We start from the raw sequence: 17,912 nt of genomic DNA, 5'->3' as shown, positions 1-17,912 counted from the left end.
GTCTGGAGGAGGCATTGAAAACACTGAAGCTTACCCAACTCATAAGCTTCGGGTGGAGTAGTAGCCCGATGTAACAGATGGGGTTGGTCCATGAAGAAGTTGGTAGCCCGAGGTTGGTGGGTGATCAGATCGATGCCCATCTTTATCAGCTTTTTCTTTAGGCGGGTGTTCCAGAAAATTTTAATTTCATGATCAGCTCGGTCAGGGAGCTGTTTCGCGATTTCTGACCACATAGTAAATAAAGCTAAATTGAGAATTTGAGATATTAGTATGTATAAACAATCGGGCAGATAAAAAACTAGAATTTGAAGAGACTAACGAAATTAATTACTTGTTGCCAAGAATAGAATGAAGTGTAAGAATATCCTGCTGCCGGTGATGGTTGTTTCTCGCCAATGGTGATAGATGTTAAGTTGCCGCCAGGCAGATGGGGGGAGAGATGTCTCTGCGACACTCAAAGGAGAAGAAAGGTGAGGAGCAAAATGACTCGTTTTGCTTAACTTCACTAACGTCGAGAAGGAGTAGAGATGTCCCTTCACATGATTCGGAGGACGCGTGGCCAAATGCGCAAACGGTGCCCTGATTAAGGGTTTTTGGACTTAAGCCAAACTCAAATTTGAAACTATTCATTTTTTTTTGTTAATATATGAATGATGGATAAAAAAATTAAATATCATTCAAAAACCATTTATATCTTACTTAACGATTATTCAAGGACTAGTATGTGAATTTATGAAAGTTTGGTAACCGAAGTGACACTAATCCGAAATTACAGGAATTGCGTAGTAGGAGCACTAATAGTATATACGAAATTATCGTCGTATGGGTAGGTGGTTTTAATTCCTTTTGACAGGTTTTCCTCTTCCTAAGCCATTCATCACCCAAGCCCGAAGGAACTCGATCTGTTGACTTTATATATTTTGAGATAAAAAAATTGGTTTCTTCTCCCGTCATCCAACAATAGAAGAAACCAAGACCCCAGACGAGGACAACGCCATCATTGATTCTTTTTATTTATTTAGCTATTGTATTTTTTTTTTATTCGTTTAGCAGAAGGCATGAACTATGAACACCGTTTCATGTTCTGCTCTGCTTGAATATTAGAAAAAGATAAAACATGTAAAAAAAAAGAACCGAATTATAATGAAATTTGGTATACCATAGCTTTGAAGACTCTTCCTTCACCTTTACGTTTATCATAGCTCTGTAAGACGCCGGACTCTGATTATTTCTGTTCTGATTCCGGTTAGGTTTTTTTTTTTTTTTTTTTTTGAGAAAATTTGGTGGGTGTTTTATATATAAAGAGGAAATTCAAATATGGGAGGTTGCTGCAGTGCGAATATGGAATTTGAAGGAGACGTGGTGGAGGAGGAGGAAGAAGAAGAATATGACAAGGAAGAGGAGGTGAATGATGCACGTGAGGGAGACTTCGGAGAGCTTGTTAGGTTAAAAGGGTTCTCCGAGTATACATCCATGTTCACACAGAAGGGGAAAAAAGGGATTAATCAAGACTCTATGACCATATGGGAGGTAAGGTAATTATGAGAGAAAAAAAAAAAGATCAGAATGTAGTTTTATTATTAATTTTGCTTTCATCTTGTATAAAAGGAATTCATTTATTCTTTGCTTTGTTTGAAGCATCCGAAATGTTTTCTGCATTCTATTTCTGGAATCCATCTGTTTTTTCGAAATCGTGATCGTTATCCGTTAAAGCATCATTCCTTCTGGTCGCTGTTGTTGTTATTGTTTGAAGTTCCATCTCTCTCTCTCTCTCTCTCTCTCTCTCTTCCCAATTAGCAGTAGTTCATGAATTAAATGTTTTTCTGTTTTGTTCTCATTAGAGCTTTATTATTGTCTTTCTTTGACATAATTTTTTTGTAGGATTTCAGCGGTGAAAAAGATGAGATTTTCTGCGGTGTGTTCGATGGTCATGGTCCCCTTGGTCACAAGGTCTCATGCCACGTTCGGGATGCTCTGCCATCAAAACTATCTTACTTATTGAAAGAACCCGAAATGGTTGACTATTATTCTTCTTCTTCCGACGAGGACGAGGACGCCGATCATGTTGATAGTAGTCATAATGAGGCTAATACCCAAAACAGCTTTTCATCGTTCAGTTTATGGAAGAAGTGTTTTGTTAAGGCTTTTAAGGAGATGGATAGAGAACTCTACCTGGATTCCACCGTCGATTCCTTTTGTAGTGGCAGCACAGCTGTAACCGTTCTTAAGAAGGTATAGACGTAGATAACATTACGCCATATGCATGACATTTAATGAAATCCACTCAACAGATGATGACTGATGACTGCCTGACTGGTTTTTATTTTTAAGATTATTAATTAGACAACAAATTAAAGGAGGTAATCTTCTTCTTTTTATCGCTGCTGCAGGGAGAGCACTTAATAATCGCGAATTTGGGGGATTCGCGTGCAGTTCTGTGCACTAGAAACCAGAAAAATCAACTCGTCCCCGTCCAACTTACAGTTGATCTAAAACCAAATCTTCCTGGTGGGTGGTTTAATTAATTTCTCTTTTATGTCCTATGTCCATATCTTTGAAGAAAGAACGGAGCAATTGGTGTTAATCATCAATGTCTTTTCTTTTGCATGTTCAATTCACGTTCACCCTTTTAGGTGAAGCTGAAAGGATTAGGAGCTATAATGGAAGAGTTTTCGCTAGGGAGGAGGAGCCCGATGTGTATAGATTGTGGATGGCGGACGAAGATTGTCCTGGCCTTGCCATGTCAAGAGCTTTCGGCGATTTCTGCCTGAAAAATTTTGGCCTCAGTTCTACCCCAAAAGTTTCTTATAGAGAGCTCGCCGAGGAGGATGAATTTGTTGTCTTAGCAACAGATGGGGTAAGATCGAAGAGAACATAAATTCATAATCTTTATATCTTCTCGATCGATGTGCTTCATGTCCAAATCAGGCTCTCATTAGTTCAACTCAAATTGTATATTCATAGTTTCTTTTTCACTGGATTAGATAGATAGATAGATATTGAAACCTAACCTCCCCATTTGACCATCATCTATAATCCAGCGTACGTGAAGGCCAGATGTTTTAATAATTTATGTGTATATGCATGTTGTGGGTTTGTTCAGGTATGGGATGTTTTGTCAAATAAGGAGGTGATAAAGATAGTTGCATCCGCTGGGAAGAGATCCATGGCAGCTAAGTTGCTGGTGCGTCGAGCTAGTCGAGCCTGGAAATTCCAACACCCTACAGCAAAGGCTGATGATTGTGCAGCCATTTGCCTCTTCTTCAAATCGTCGTCTTCTGTCGTCAGGAATTCCTGGCCAAAAATGACACTAAGGAGAACAGACATTGTGAGTCAAAAGAAATTGAAAGCTGCTCCAGCAAGACATGCAGGCCATGAGACTACAAAGACAAAACCCCAAACGACTGCAGAAGCATCGTCAGAGGAGGAGTGGAATGCTCTTAAAGGTGTCAGTAGAGTGAATAGTATAGTGAAGCTTCCTCGATTTTCAAGTGTAAAGAGTGGGAAAAAAACCTCTCGTGATCAGAATGGACAAGCTATTTGAATTTTGAGTTATTCAAAGTCTTTAATTGCCAGGAAATTAACCGTCCCTCATCTTTTCAATCGCGCTGTGCCCATCTTAGAACCATGCACTTTGGGTCTCCTATACTTCGGCAAGTGGTATACTATCCGATGATAATTCATCGAAATTAAGTATTAGGAAATCCTGACTCCTGATTGCCTTTAAACGTTCAAAGAAAAATCTATGATGCCGGAATGATGGTTTTATTAGGCTAATCCAGTATATATCCACATACACAACTTGTTTTGTTTAAATGAACTTATGTTTGGGAGTGCTTAAAAAAAAGTGTTTATTTAAGTTGGGGTCATACTATTAAGCACTAATTGGTGTGTGGAAAATAAGCCCAAAATAAGTGCTTATTTAAAAAATAAGTCTTTCTTTTTCAAGTTCAAAATTCCAATTTTTTTTTTTTTTGTTGAAGTACTCATACTATAAACATTTATTCAAAATTTTCTCCCAGAATTATCCTCAATAAAACTTTAGAATACCAATTATACCCTTTCAATACTATTACATTTACAAAAGCATTTTTATAAAAGTACTTTTATATGCACTTATATGAAAGTACTTTTATAATAGCACTTTTGTGAAAGTGCTTTTATAAAATCACTTTTACAAAATCACTTCTATCAAAGAACTTTTATTGATTTACAAAAGTATTTTTATAAAAGCACTTATATCAAAGTACTTTTATTCATTCACTTTGGGTTGAAAATTTTGAAGATTTGCAAGAAAACGGAAGACATATGTACTTATTTAAATGCTTATTGGAGAAAACATCCACATAATGTCTAATATAAAATAAGTACTTATTTTTTAAAACAAGCACTTGAAAAAGCTAGGTGCCAAATGTAAATAAGTACTTATTCAAATAAACACATATTTTTAACATAAGCACCCCCAAATACCTTGAATGAGTCAAAAACCAAGAAAATGTATCACTAACATGTGTGTATTGTTATCAAGATTTGTGTAAGTCATTTGGACGGGGAAATAACTCTATATAATTATCTCAAAGAACCGTTCAACCTATTACTAACATGCTCCCTTGTGCGAAATCCCATAGGCTTGAAGCATGGACAGTCACAAATTCATCCATACCTGTACTGAAATTTAATTAATTTTAATGGAATAATGAGATCCCAATACTAGACCACTTGGTCAAATTGAAATAACCATTTGTCATAAAAGCTTATATAATCTTTCAGATGAGTTCCCTGAATAGTTTCTATTCTCCAACGGATTAATTTATAGGGGGTTCGATAGTTGTCTCATCTTGCAATCCTTCCTTTCCTGAATAATGAACAATCTTATACACGACAAATTACTTTGAAGCTAAAAAGAGTCACCGTGTATACGTTGCGAAGTGTGTTAAATAAATTCCATTTTTAATTTATAGGTAAATTTTTACTATAAAATTTAATGAACATTAAAATTTTCTTTTTAAACAACAATTTCTATGTCAGCATTCAGCAAATACAATACTTCTTTGCTGTAGTAGTAATTATATTTTTGTTTTAGAAAGCAAAACCATTAATGTAAATACCCCCTTAGATTATGAAAACCACCCATACTTTTTTTCTCAACAACTCCTCGTCTTTTTTTTTTTTTGTTTCCATTAATTAATAATTTAAGAAAGCAACATAATAGTGTTGGTGATCAAGGGTGGAGGTTTATTAAATAGGGTTTGAATGAGAGAGGGAAAGACCTCAGTGCATAAGTAAAGGGAAGAAGAATATATGGACAAAGCGAGCAGTTTGGACATATCCAAGAGTAATCTAAGATTAAAATATAGGAAAAGTAATTAAAATATTGCAGAGGCAACACACTGTAAAGGAAAAACTTAATTAGTATTTGGGAAAAAAAAATCATGAAAAAAAGCGCAAAACTGAAAATTCCATGCCTCCAAGTGTTTGCGTTGTGTAGGAGTAGGAGTCTGGGAGTTAGAGTAAATTCTCCATACGGAAGAGGAGAAGATGCGAACCACATGATCGGGGTCAATGGTCAAATAGACATTTTTGGCAGCCCCGATTCTCACTGGATCCTCGGTTTAAAACTGAAGTTACTCTCGTATTTGTCTCTTCTCTAGGATGGTTTACTTCGTTTTCTTTTCCTCCATTGTATTGGCACCTTGGTTCCTTCTGTCGGTCTTCCCAGTAGAATTTGGAATGCGAGGAAAGGTTTGTCGAAGAAGATAGATGGAGAACACCAGTACATCGTCAAACGAAAGCACAGTTTCAATTGATCCGCTCTTATTCACGTGGAAAATCTATTGTGAGGGAACAATTAGAATTGTTTCCAGGGGTTTGCGGCAAGGTGATAATCCCTTGCACTTCCCGTTTCCTCTTCTGTTGTTACATCTCAGTATAGGCACAATATTGTCCCTGATCGTTCACTTGCTTCTCGAGCCTCTCAGACCACCTAAACACATTTCACAGATGCTGGTATATAATCATATATATATATATATATAAAATTAAAACTGATAATTTCTGTAACCCATATATTTGTTTATTTATTTATATATGATCAATGATTTAATGTCCAATTCCATGCATTGATTGATTCATGTTCACCAGCAGAGTGGTATAATGCTAGGCCCGTCGGTTCTTGGACAAAACGAGACGTTCAGAAAGACGATGTTCCGGCCAAGAGATGAAATATTGCTTAATGTGCATGCCTTGTTTGGGTTCATGTTGTTTAGCTTCCTTGTTGGAGTGAGACACGACCTTAGCACCGTGAACAAATTTGGAAGATTGTCGTTAATTATAGGCCTCTCTTCTTTCGTTGCCCCCGTGCTGCTATCCACAAGCATCACCTTCTTCCTTGAACGATTCTCTCAGATGGACAAAGCCCAACTGAGGTCTGTCCTTTTCATTGGAATATTCGAGTCAATGTCATCGTTCCATTGTGTTAATAGCCTCCTTTCCGAACTCAAGCTGCTCAATTCCTAGGTGGGTCGCGTTGCCTCTTCTTCATCCATGATCAGTATGTGCTGTTGGACCTGCGTGGCCGTTCTGTTCACCATGTGGGAATCCTTTGACGACAAACAAGCATTCTTCGGGATCATGGTTAGCCGGGTTGTTAGTATTCTGTTCATCATTTTCTTTATCCGACCTATAATTCTTTGGATGGCGAGACAGACACCACAACGCAGCAATTCTATCAAGGAAGGTATATTCTGTTCCGTTGTTGTGGCCGTGCTTGGGTGTGGCTTGCTGGGTAGCAATGGGCTACCATTCAATTTTCGGGGTGATGATTTTGGGCTTGGCCATACCGGATGGCCCACCCCTAGGGTCAGCTATAACGGAAAAGCTTGAAGTGATTGTGTCAGTAATGTTCTTACCATCCTTCTTCGTTATGTATGGCTCTAAAGTGGATGTGTTGGTGCTATACAAATCCACTAGTTTAGGGATTGTGGAAATGACGCTGTTGGTGGTGTTCATTGTGAAACTCTTGGCAATCATTTTGCCTTGTGTTATATGGAGGATGGCACCCCAGGATGCACTCTGTCTGGGCCTCATCGGATGTGCCCAAGGGGTTTATACTCTTCACTGGTTCAAACATGCACTAGAGCTCAAGGTACATAACATGTTAAACTATTGCTGCAACAAGTACTCTCCATGCCAGCTTATTAATTATTCTCACTCTGAGAGTAGAGCTATTACTTAGCTAGCTAGCTAGCTAGCTAGCTAGCCAATTGACCATGAATGTCAGAATAAAGCCAAAAAGCAAATTTTGTATCTAGCTTTTCTCTTCTTCTTTTCTTTATATATGCATATGCATGCAAAGCTAAAACTATATATGAATTTGGATCGAGCAGCTGATCAACGAGCAATGTTACACGACCCTAACTATTATATCAATAATCTCAGAAGTGGTGTCCAGTAACATAGTAAGACTCATCTATGATCCATCGAGAAGATACATACCCTACAAGAAGAGGACCATGGAACATTCAAGGAGCAATGTGGAATTCAGAGTACTTGCATGCATCCACAACGAGGAAAGTGTGTCTGCCCTTATCAACCTGTTGGAGGCCTCCAACCCAACGAGAGAGAGCCCTCTGTGTGTCTACCTTATCCACCTGGTAGAGCTTATTGGCCGTGAAACCCCACTCCTCATCTCACATGATGTATCCATTAGCAGCAGCTCTCCTTCAAAACCCTATGACACCGTCGGGTGCATTATAAATGCTTTTAGAAGCTTTCAGCAACAAAACGAAGGTCTGGTGGCGTTGCAATGCTTCACCAGCATCTCTCCTTACGCAAAGCATGCACGACGACATATGTACCCTTGCCATGGACAGAAGGACTTACTTGATCATCATCCCCTTCGACAAGTTCGCCAGTCTTTCCGTCAAGAATGTCAACCGCAATATCCTAGACAAGGCCCCTTGCTCTGTCGCCCTGTTTATAGATCGTGGAAAGCTCAAGGCTCCTAGGTCCATGTTAACATCTCGTTCCTTCTACCACATCGCCGTTGCCTTCTTAGGAGGCCCTGATGATCGAGAGGCCTTAGCCTATGCCATCCGTATGGTCCAACACCCTAGCATCAATCCCACTGTCGTCCGCTTCGTAGCCGCCAACAGTAACAATCTGAATAGCGACGATTTTACGGAGAAAAAGCTCGATGTTCAGTCAATTAATAGCTTCAGGGTTAGTCTCATCGACAATGACTGTGCTGTGTACAGGGAGGAAGTAGTGCAAGATGGGCCGGGAACGGTTAATGTGATTCGAGCCATTGAAAATGACTTCGACCTGATCTTGGTGGGGAGACGACATGAACAAAACTTGCCTTTACTGGCAGGATTGGCAGACTGGACTGAGCTGGACGAGCTTGGTATAATTGGAGATATTCTTGTCTCATTAGATTCCAAAACCCTATCAGTATTGGTGGTGCAACAACAATGCCAATAGAAGGAATGGTTCAGAGCCCGATCTATGGATCAACGCCGCAGTCCACATTTTTTAGTTAACTCCTCCATGTTAACTGAAATGCCTGTACAATAGGGAAATTTTTGTTAATTATTCACTCATTCTGAGTCTGAGCTTAGGGGGGACGAGAGACCCAAGCTGCAAGTCAAACTTACACCAAACAAAATCAAAACCATAGGCTTATATGTAGGGGAGAGACAGAAAAGAAATCGCAGATTTACTACTGTATTATATGGTCCATACACAGTTGCAACTTTCTTTCTTTAGCATGTATATGCAGATAAAGTGTTCATTTCTTTTGTGGCTTTCTACGTTGAAAATGCCAACCACATTCTCCACTCTTCCCTCCCTCTTCGTTTATATTACTTAATCCGAGCCTGGATCTGCCGATCACCACGCTGTAATTGTATGGAGAACATTGGCGTGTTTATTCGTAATTGGTTGTCATGTAACTTTGTGAGAGAGGTCTACTGACATGACATTAGTTACCATGGAGACATGGAGAGGAGGGTCACTGGGTCACCGAGTACCATCTCAACTACAACTACGTCCTTGCATCAATCGGCCAAACCTCTAAGTGGCTGGATCAGGAGTAATGCACAAGCTAGCGAAGCCATTGTAGAGCAAATGTCGTTTCTTATGGGCTTGTTTATGCATCAGAGTATGTAAAGGCATGATTCTTGTTCAATATTTTGGAAACATCTGAGCAATCACTTCCCATCCACCATCGGTACGCGGGTTCTCTTACACGATGAGGCTGTTGCTGAGTCAGTATATGTTCTTTTCTGAACCAAGATCATCGACACACTTGAAGAAACTTCCAAGTGTGGAACCCTCTCTCTCTCTCTCTCTCTAGCACGTGCCACTCAACTAGTAACATTAACACATTTTAGTGCATGGAGTTAGAGAAAGGCATATGGGTTTATGCCAGTGTGTGTTTGTGTGTGAGGAATCCATGTGAAGATGTGCTGTATGTAATATATCTTAGGAATTGCCAGCTTGCATGCATTTATTTTTGTTCTAACATGGAGTGGCAGACTGCAGAAGGACTCTTCATATATGATTTTATATCTATTTACATAGGAGGAGATTTTAAAATAAACCGAGGGGATGATGGGTTTTGTCCTCAACCATCAAACAAACAAACACCTCTCTCTCTCTCTCTCAGGTGAGCCGAAAAACATTTTGTTGAATAATTACTGAACTGATATAGCTACCAAGTAATTAAGTAAGGTCTCATATATGTTTATGTTGTTGCCATCATGAGTAATTACTCTTCCGCGTAGAGGGTGGGAACTTATGGGTGGTACCATTCAAGGGGCAACCTCAGAGGAAACAGGTAGCCCAAACTTCGCATCCATCACCAATGGTAGCCCCCCCATATGGGACATTCATTGGGTCAATCAATGAATGAATACTTTGCTAGCTCCATGCCTAATATCACCCAGTTCCTCATGGTTAAACAATATGTAACCAATGATTTCTCCCTAATTACCCTCCCCCCCACACAATGCTTATCATTCATCAATTGCCATTTGGATTTTACTCGATTCATTTCATCCATGTTATCATCGATTTTTCCTATTTTTATTTCATTATCTAACTGAATAAAATGCTCAAATTTCAAAAGGCGCCAAAACACATTTCTCCCTAATAAAATGTTCCAATATTCATAGATTTTTCCTATTTTTATTCCCTTGTCTTTAAATTGATTTAAGGGGTTGTTAGCCATTTGAAAACAAAAAACAGCCACCCCATCAATAAGTGGCAGTCGTTTTTATTTTCAAAAACAAAAGTATATATATTGGCGAACACCTCCTAATTATTAATTAAATGGGTTCCATGCTTGTTTACAGAATATCCTTTCCTAACATACATGTATTTTCAAACTTCATAACTAAAAATAATTTTTCCACGACCCTCAATAATGATATTCTTACAACTTACAAGCGTGATATTTGTTTGGTTAATCTCAATACTAAGCAATGCTTGTTTTGATAGAAAACAAGATACTGTTTTTTCTTGAAGTACTTTTCCCTCAACTTTAGTTTTCTTATTTTCTACCAAACCGAGCATAGCTTTGGTTCATCTTGGAGTCAGACTTTTGATAACCCGAGTTAGGAATAATTAGGATTAGACTAATATAAGGGTTTTAGGTTTAGAATAAACTACATTTCTTGAAGCATTAAGTCATACTTTAGTAGTTTAAAAAATAAAAATTAGAGGAAAAATTAGGTATGTTGATAAATGGTTTGAGTTTATAATTGCTATTAGTTTATTCATATAATCACATGCAATAGATTTTGCAATCCAATTTAGTGATTACAGAGTAGAAATTAAACAAATTACATCCTTTTCTTTTCTCATCAAAAAGAAAAAACCGTCTTTTCTTAGTTACAATTGGAGGTCACTAAGTACAGCTTCCATGATTGGTTTCATTATTATGTCAAAGACGTTCTCTGTTCTCTGTTTCATCTCCGCATCTCCCACTTGTTTAATAAGACAACTCTCGATACTCTAAACAAAGGCAAGGTGATCTCTCATAGAGGACGAAATTTCCAAATCTGCCTATCTTCCCGGCAGCCGGATTTTTTTTTTTTTCAAAAAGAAAAGAAAAAAACGAGTACACGTTATATCCACAACTGATGAGTTCAGATGCAGTAATCGAATGATCCATTGCCCCCCCCGAAAAAAAAATATATAAAGAGTTAAACGATCGACGGATCGAGTTTGCTTCCCGGCCAGGAGTTAAAAAAGAAGAACGAGAAATGTTAAGAGTTAGCGTAAAATGTTACAAGTCTTCGGATATACTTGAGAGATGAGGCCGCCAGATCCTGATACGGCCGCTCCGGCGATCTCTTCGTGAAGACTTCTTTTCAGAGAGAATTTCAGTTAGATAGCGTTCGCAATCTGGGGCTGCCGGGGTGGCTGTGGTGGTGATGGAAGTCTTCTTCGTCTTCTTGGAGGACTTGTTGTGGCTGTGGGGATTGCTATTGCTATTGCTGCGGTTGTTTTTCTTCTTCTCTGGAAGGGACGAAGAAGGAATCAAGAAATAAATGCTACCCCTTTTGAGTTCGGACTCGGGAGAGAGAATTAGAATCCGGCGAACTACACCCTGAGAAGAAGGCTTGCTGAGTACGTGGTTGGGGTTGGCCTTCAGCACCTCACCGGCGGAGATTGGATGGGTGATTTCTTCCACATGACCGTTCAAGTGGACGATACGGATCAAGTCTAGAGCTCCACAGGGAAGAACACAGGCCAAGCAACACCTCAGGCTGTTACCCATCTCTCCTCCTCTCTGTCTTCTCTCGCCGTCTTGTGCTCTCCTCTCCTCCTAGGCTGGCTGTGGCCTGTGGCTGGTCACGCTCAACATGGATCGGACAATATTATATAGGAACTAGCCGTAGTACTACCAAGATTAATAAATTTGAATCTCAAATGACGAAAATGTCCTCCCTCCCAGTCCTATCTCCTCCTTTAATTTGATTGCCAGTTGACCGAAGTCATCTTGCAAATGATTGTAAATTTGTACATAATCCAGGGTTAACTTTGTCATTTCAGCAACTTGTTACCACGTTTCTTTCTTAACACGTATACGCGATGTCACGACTCACGACTCACGATCTTATGCTTGTGTTGCCATAAAATGATACGAATGGGACAGCAGAATCAAGGTCCTATTTCTACTCAAAGCCTCCTGCTTAAGAATGTATTTGCCACGTGGAATGTTGATATGGAATAAGCCAAGGCTCTAGATTCGTTTTCAAATTTTCAATCCCATTTATCATGGGACAAGGTCAAAATGGCAAGGTCAATCTTTTGTCCATCCCTGGAGACGGAGGACTAACATTACGCTGTATGCGCTGGGTTCCAGCATTCCAGTTAGAAGAGTTCCGTTCCAAGAATCCATCCAAAAAGCATAATAGTAAAAGGGTGTGATGGTGTATAAATCTTGTGCTTACAATCTCGACTTGGAATCTGTGCCAATCCCACTTGATTAGAATCTTTTCGTACAATTTTGTTTACATTTATTCAAATCCAGATAAGAATGCAAAATATACGGAAATTATTTCGTTTTGAATGGGTGGGTGGAGTGGAACAATTTTGTTCCCTTTTTGTTTTTTAACCAGAGGACCCAGAGGACCTTTTTATCTTTGAGTACGTTGGTGGACGGTCACGAACCTCACCAATCACCAATAGTCCTACACCTCTTTTAAAGTTGGAATTCAATCGGCTCCGTCAATTGAAATTTGAATAAAAACCAAAGATAATCCAATTTAATATTTTTTTCTTCTAACTGGTAGAACAATTAATCAACTAGAACAAACCCATCCATCAAAAATCGACTAGAACAAATCGAATGGGATAACGTTCAATAAGGTTTTAATTTGTTTTATACGCTGAAAATTTTAATTATTTAGAAGCAATTTTTTTTGTGATAGATATAGTCAGTCATACAGAAGCTTATGTCCTAATCCATAAGTTTCAGTCTTCTCAAGTGGAGCCCACTACTGCATACGTTAAGGGCTTCATGGCTCTGATGATGTGATGATAAACGATCGATAGGCATGTAACGTACGGGAATTTGGTTCACGAGCACACAAAGTGAAAGAAAGTGCACATCCCATCCCACCGACCACCGCTCTTAGCTCTTAAATAATCCGCGTAAAACCCTAGTCTGCCAGTTTCTTCTCGTGAGAGGAAATGGGTAAACTGTCCCCACTCGGCCACTGCCCTCAAATTAATAATTATATTACCATTATACCCCTCATTGGAGAAATATCTAGACCCGGTTTACATTGCACATTTCTGAGCTTTAGTCAGCTACTCTGTTACTGTTAATAACGTTGTCAGCGGCGTAAATAATGAGAAACCATGGGGGCACTAAAGTGATTTTGGGTGAAGGTAACCCAGGGTGTCACCGTGTGAGTGAATGACTGGATCTCGAAGGGGAAATGTTTCCGGCGCTAGCACGTTAGGGCCTTGGGGGGAAGTTTCGTCGCACGGGAGTTTGGGGGCACCGACCACAGCAGAGAATAAGAAGTTTTAATAAGGAATATTGTGAATATTTTGTGGAAGGTACGCACGAGGAGTGTTTATGAGTTTGTGAGTGGATTTGATTAGATTAGATTCTTAAGGTGAGTGAATCTTGGGATTATATATTCTGAATAGTTGTCTGTCTCCACACAAAAGCCAAGGTGGAACGCAATTAAACTACTATTATTGGTCTACTGATCGTATTGGTTTTGCCTTTCAACTCCCTGCTTGCCGCTTGTTTTGCTTTTGCAGATTCTTCTTTTTTGAATTACTGATTGATTGCATTATGATCAATCGGTCATCCAGAGATGTACGACTCAGATGACCTGATGATCATGGATGGGCATTCTAAAGGGGTTTTTCTTCTTCAACTCTTTGGAAATTATTGCCTTTTAAAGGAAGAGATGGCCCATCTCTCCTTCCTGTCCAGTTCCTTTCCCAAGAAGATGAACCAACCGATGAGCAAGTGTGACCCAGGTATTAAATACAACCTGCTGCTTTGTAGAGAAAATCAGAAAATTATTTTTAATTTTTACTGTCTAGGATATATCAATTAATCGATAAATTTTAAAATGTGAAACAGTGAAAGTAAAAAAAAAAATGTCTAAACTAGAATTACAATAACTCTACTTACTAAATCTTTTGAAAGGTAGTGATTGAATTTGAAACTGAAATCATGATATGTCTCATTGAAAAGAATTTCTATATCACTGTATGTAGGAAACAAAAATGGCCGTGCTGGTGAGGATAAAGAGTTTGTGGGTGAAAACATGAAGAAGATGTCACATGTTATTCTCCACCAAATTTGTTTCTCACAGTTGGACTGAAGGGCCAAAACTTTTTTTTTTATGACTATATTTTTAAAATAATTAAATAAATGAAACGAACATTTTGAGATATCTTTTAAATTGTTAACACATGTACAACACTCATAATATATAACGCTGTTATATCATAATATGTTTGAATATACAGAACAACTTAAGGGGCCTTTTTTAGCCTAACCAAGTTTTAAAAATTCGATAAAAAGAAAGGTTATTTATTCCTACAATCTTACTGCCGAACGTCGTAGCAGGATAGATATATAGTGGATAGATATTTGTATCATATGTCTAATCTATCTCAAGGAAAACTGAAAGTTGAACACCAGTTTTCTAAAGATGCACCGACGGTGTTTGGTACAGGAACTACAGGTTGGCATTTCAGATTTTCAGTTAAAAGCATTTAAATATATAGAAATGGAAATGGTAGAATAGGGAATTGGACTCCTACCTTTACATTTACACCCAGTGCAAATGAAAATTGCACCGCAATGAAGGAGTACAAATGCAAAAATATATACATACAAAATAATTGAAAGGTTTTGCATTCTACGTATTTGTGTTTATGCTCCTTCCAAACTGAGTTTAAGTATCATCACTTAACACAGCACAAGTGAAGCAGGAACAAGCTAGGAATACCGGCTTTTTAAAATGTTTTACTTAAACAAGTAGTCACACTGTGCATGAAACCCAATGCAACTGTATCATTCCACATTTAAGTTTGAATATTCAGGTCTACTAAATAGAACTTTTAAACACTGAAGTTGAGCCGTCTAGAACTCTAGATAGAGATTCCATGCGTGATACCAGGGTGCCAAAAGTTGAGAAAATTCAGTTTTCTTCATGGGGGGTATTTTAACCATTAATTAACCACCTCTCTTTCTCTTTCAAGTTTCAAAAGAAGAGAAACTTACAAGCTAAGAGTTAAGTAGCTAGGCTTTGGAAACAACACACCTACACGATTTAATGGTATTTAAGTAGCCTAGGTTGGTTAGTTAAATGAGTAAGGAGGTCAAAATCGTAGCAGACATGTCATCTGCTTCTTATACATAGATATATAGACCCCCATGAGACGGATAATCTTGAAATCCACAAACTCTTCAACTGGTAGAGAAAGTTTATTGATCTGGTTTGGCGCATCCACCCATTTCAAGGTGCTGTTATTATAACTAACATAAATATAATACGGAGGTGGCAGCTGGTAAAGATGAATTGGCCGGGCTTAGGCAGTTAGGCTATAGGGGGGTTGTTATCCAATGTGAATGTTTTTCTTTTTTTCTTTTTATTCCCCAAACATTTCATTCACAGTTCATACATATCATGTCATGTGTCAGGTCAGATAAATTATAGGCCCTCTCAAGTCCCAACACCGTCCAAGTTCATGGGCCTTGATAGCCCACTCTCTATCTCTATGGACTACGGACAATGGACAGTAAAGTACAGCTTGACTGCTTCATTTTATCGATTTTAATTAATTTTTTTAGTTATTTCCAAACTTCGAATATGATTCCAAAAAGATTTGTCGAACAACAAAGTAGGCATCAAATCTTGTTTTCAGTAGGTCTTTTTTTATATTAAAAGAGAAAAATGCACTAGTTTCTAGTAATTTCTCTGTTCAGTTCAGTGGTAAATTTAAACTCTTTAGATTATTAAAATGCCTCTCAACAGTAATCTTACAGAGTGATGTGATTAGGTGACTTGGTTCATGAATACATGGAGTGCACCACCAACAGGTTTCAGTATTCTTGGTTTTGCAATCTCTTTTAATTACGTGCTGGTACCATCAAAACCATATATAAGTCCATCCTGATTCCACTGCTTCATTTTATTATCAAAATGGGTAATGCACAAAACACCTACACTCGCACAGATCACCACCCTCAAGATATGACTCGGCCATTCTTCATTGACTCTTTCCTCCTTGTTTTCACTTTAGTTTCTGTGAGAAGATTCAATTAATCGTAATTCCTGAGATTTTACTGCAGCATAACGCCAAGCAAATTTATATATGCAGTGTTTGGGAATTACGATTCGGGTGTTGCTGAAGAAGGAAACAAGTAAACAACTACTTAATTGACCCGTCTTGACCATACCGATACCGTACAGGATTTTGCAGCAAATAGCTGCAAGTCCCATAACGTCTACCATATTCCCATATCCCCATATCCCCATATGCATTTGCCGACATGAGGCCCATTAGCTTCCTTGCATATGGAGTACTCATAAGCAAGCATTTAGATCGACCAGGGTGGATTTGTATTTGGGGGCTGACAGCTGACCACAGAATTGAATCTGTGTCTTGGTGGAAGCTGAAATGATGTCGGTAGTAGCCATTCCAATTCCATGCTGCTGGTAGAAGAAGGGAATTTAAATCTAAATATAATTCACCCCGTGCGCCAACAGAACAGAGCAAGACTAAGTTTGGATCAGAATTTTTCCTTCTGCAGCTTAAATCCATTTTGTTTTTCGTTTGATTTTGATGGTAGAGAAAACCAATTTGTTCTTGTTTTCTGAGACAAAAACAAAAAACACACTTGAGGAACACGATAATTTCGAAAACAAATAATAATACAAACATTCATGACATCAAGTTGTAGAACAATGAAAACTCATCCCTGAGTAAGCTATCATGTTGTGTTGCACTTACACTAGCATTACTTCATTAGTTAAAAACAAACAAATTTAACTAGAATCCATTATCTAGATTGTTTTTGAAAGAAGAGTAACTGAACTAAACTGAGAAAACCTATCCCAAAAAGCTACGAATGCAAGCCTGCACTGCTATGCAACTGATCCTTAAGATTGTGTTTGGTTTGAATGAAAAGTAGGAAAAGGAAGGAAAACCTTTACAAACAATTGTATAGGTTTTCCTACCTTTCCCTTCCTCTCCCAAACTTTTCCTTTAAACCAAACATAATGTAAAAGCTCCTGTTATAGCAGGGCTGCTAAGTGCTATCAGCTATAGAATTAAATTCCCTTGGTTTCCACTTTCTCGAGGTTGGCCCAAGTCCACGGCTCCGAGTGTGGTTCAACTTAGGGCTGGCAATCCATTTGACCCACCCATCATGGAATTCGCCCATACCCACTCATTCTATTTGCAGATCAATATGGATCGAGTAACCCATTAGGGTCAGGGTTAGAGGTGCTCATGGTTCAGTTAACTGAATCGTGGGTTCTTTTTTTGTAAATGAACCGGTATTATCGATTTTTGGAAAATCATAAATTGAAATCGAACCGAAGCCAATCGGTTAACTGGTTGACTGGTTCGGTTAACCATCAATTTGGTTTGTCGATTTTTTGATTATTTAATTTTTACAATATATTATAATATATATATATATATATATATAACAAAAAATTATAAATATATAAAATATTATATTTTAAATAATAAATAATATATCATATATTATAATTATATATTTTATATATAATGCAAATTTATTAATTTATAATATATAAAAATATAAAATGTATATAATATACATAAATATATATAAAATATATAGAAATATATTGTATACTGGTTGGTTTGGCTAACCATTTTTTCAGTTT

At 38.1% G+C, this 17,912-nt stretch overlaps 2 protein-coding genes and 2 pseudogenes across 6 annotated transcripts; 3 read left to right on the top strand and 1 right to left on the bottom strand.

Moving 5' to 3' along the window:
* Nucleotides 1-913: 913 nt before the first annotated feature.
* LOC104602500 (putative protein phosphatase 2C 73) lies at nucleotides 914-3,579 on the top strand. Of its 5 annotated transcripts, none has more exons than XM_088898718.1 (6): nucleotides 925-1,206; nucleotides 1,335-1,530; nucleotides 1,882-2,232; nucleotides 2,391-2,508; nucleotides 2,634-2,857; nucleotides 3,104-3,579. In XM_088898718.1, the coding sequence occupies exons 2-6, from the start codon at nucleotides 1,342-1,344 to the stop codon at nucleotides 3,542-3,544; spliced, it is 1,323 nt and encodes a 440-aa protein (XP_088754844.1). In that variant the 5' UTR covers nucleotides 925-1,206; nucleotides 1,335-1,341; the 3' UTR covers nucleotides 3,545-3,579. The 5 variants fall into 5 exon arrangements, with proteins under 5 accessions (XP_088754842.1, XP_010264516.1, XP_088754844.1 ...); XM_088898717.1 differs by having other exon boundaries at nucleotides 925-1,245; XM_088898716.1 differs by having other exon boundaries at nucleotides 914-1,535; nucleotides 1,890-2,232.
* A 2,574-nt stretch (nucleotides 3,580-6,153) lies between these two features.
* LOC104602686 (cation/H(+) antiporter 15-like) lies at nucleotides 6,154-7,234 on the top strand (annotated as a pseudogene).
* A 34-nt stretch (nucleotides 7,235-7,268) lies between these two features.
* LOC148802177 (cation/H(+) antiporter 15 pseudogene) lies at nucleotides 7,269-8,978 on the top strand (annotated as a pseudogene).
* Nucleotides 8,979-10,728: 1,750 nt separating this feature from the next.
* Nucleotides 10,729-11,913, bottom strand: LOC109115043 (uncharacterized). Its single transcript, XM_019198643.2, has one exon. The coding sequence runs from the start codon at nucleotides 11,783-11,785 to the stop codon at nucleotides 11,291-11,293; it is 495 nt and encodes a 164-aa protein (XP_019054188.1). The 5' UTR covers nucleotides 11,786-11,913; the 3' UTR covers nucleotides 10,729-11,290.
* Nucleotides 11,914-17,912: the final 5,999 nt, after the last annotated feature.

Source organism: Nelumbo nucifera, chromosome 2, assembly GCF_055504915.1.
Source record: "Nelumbo nucifera cultivar China Antique chromosome 2, China Antique-T2T, whole genome shotgun sequence".
In the NCBI taxonomy this organism is placed as follows: domain Eukaryota; kingdom Viridiplantae; phylum Streptophyta; class Magnoliopsida; order Proteales; family Nelumbonaceae; genus Nelumbo; species Nelumbo nucifera.
Note: the sequence above shows the minus strand (reverse complement) of the source record. Positions and strands in the feature narration are given on the sequence as shown.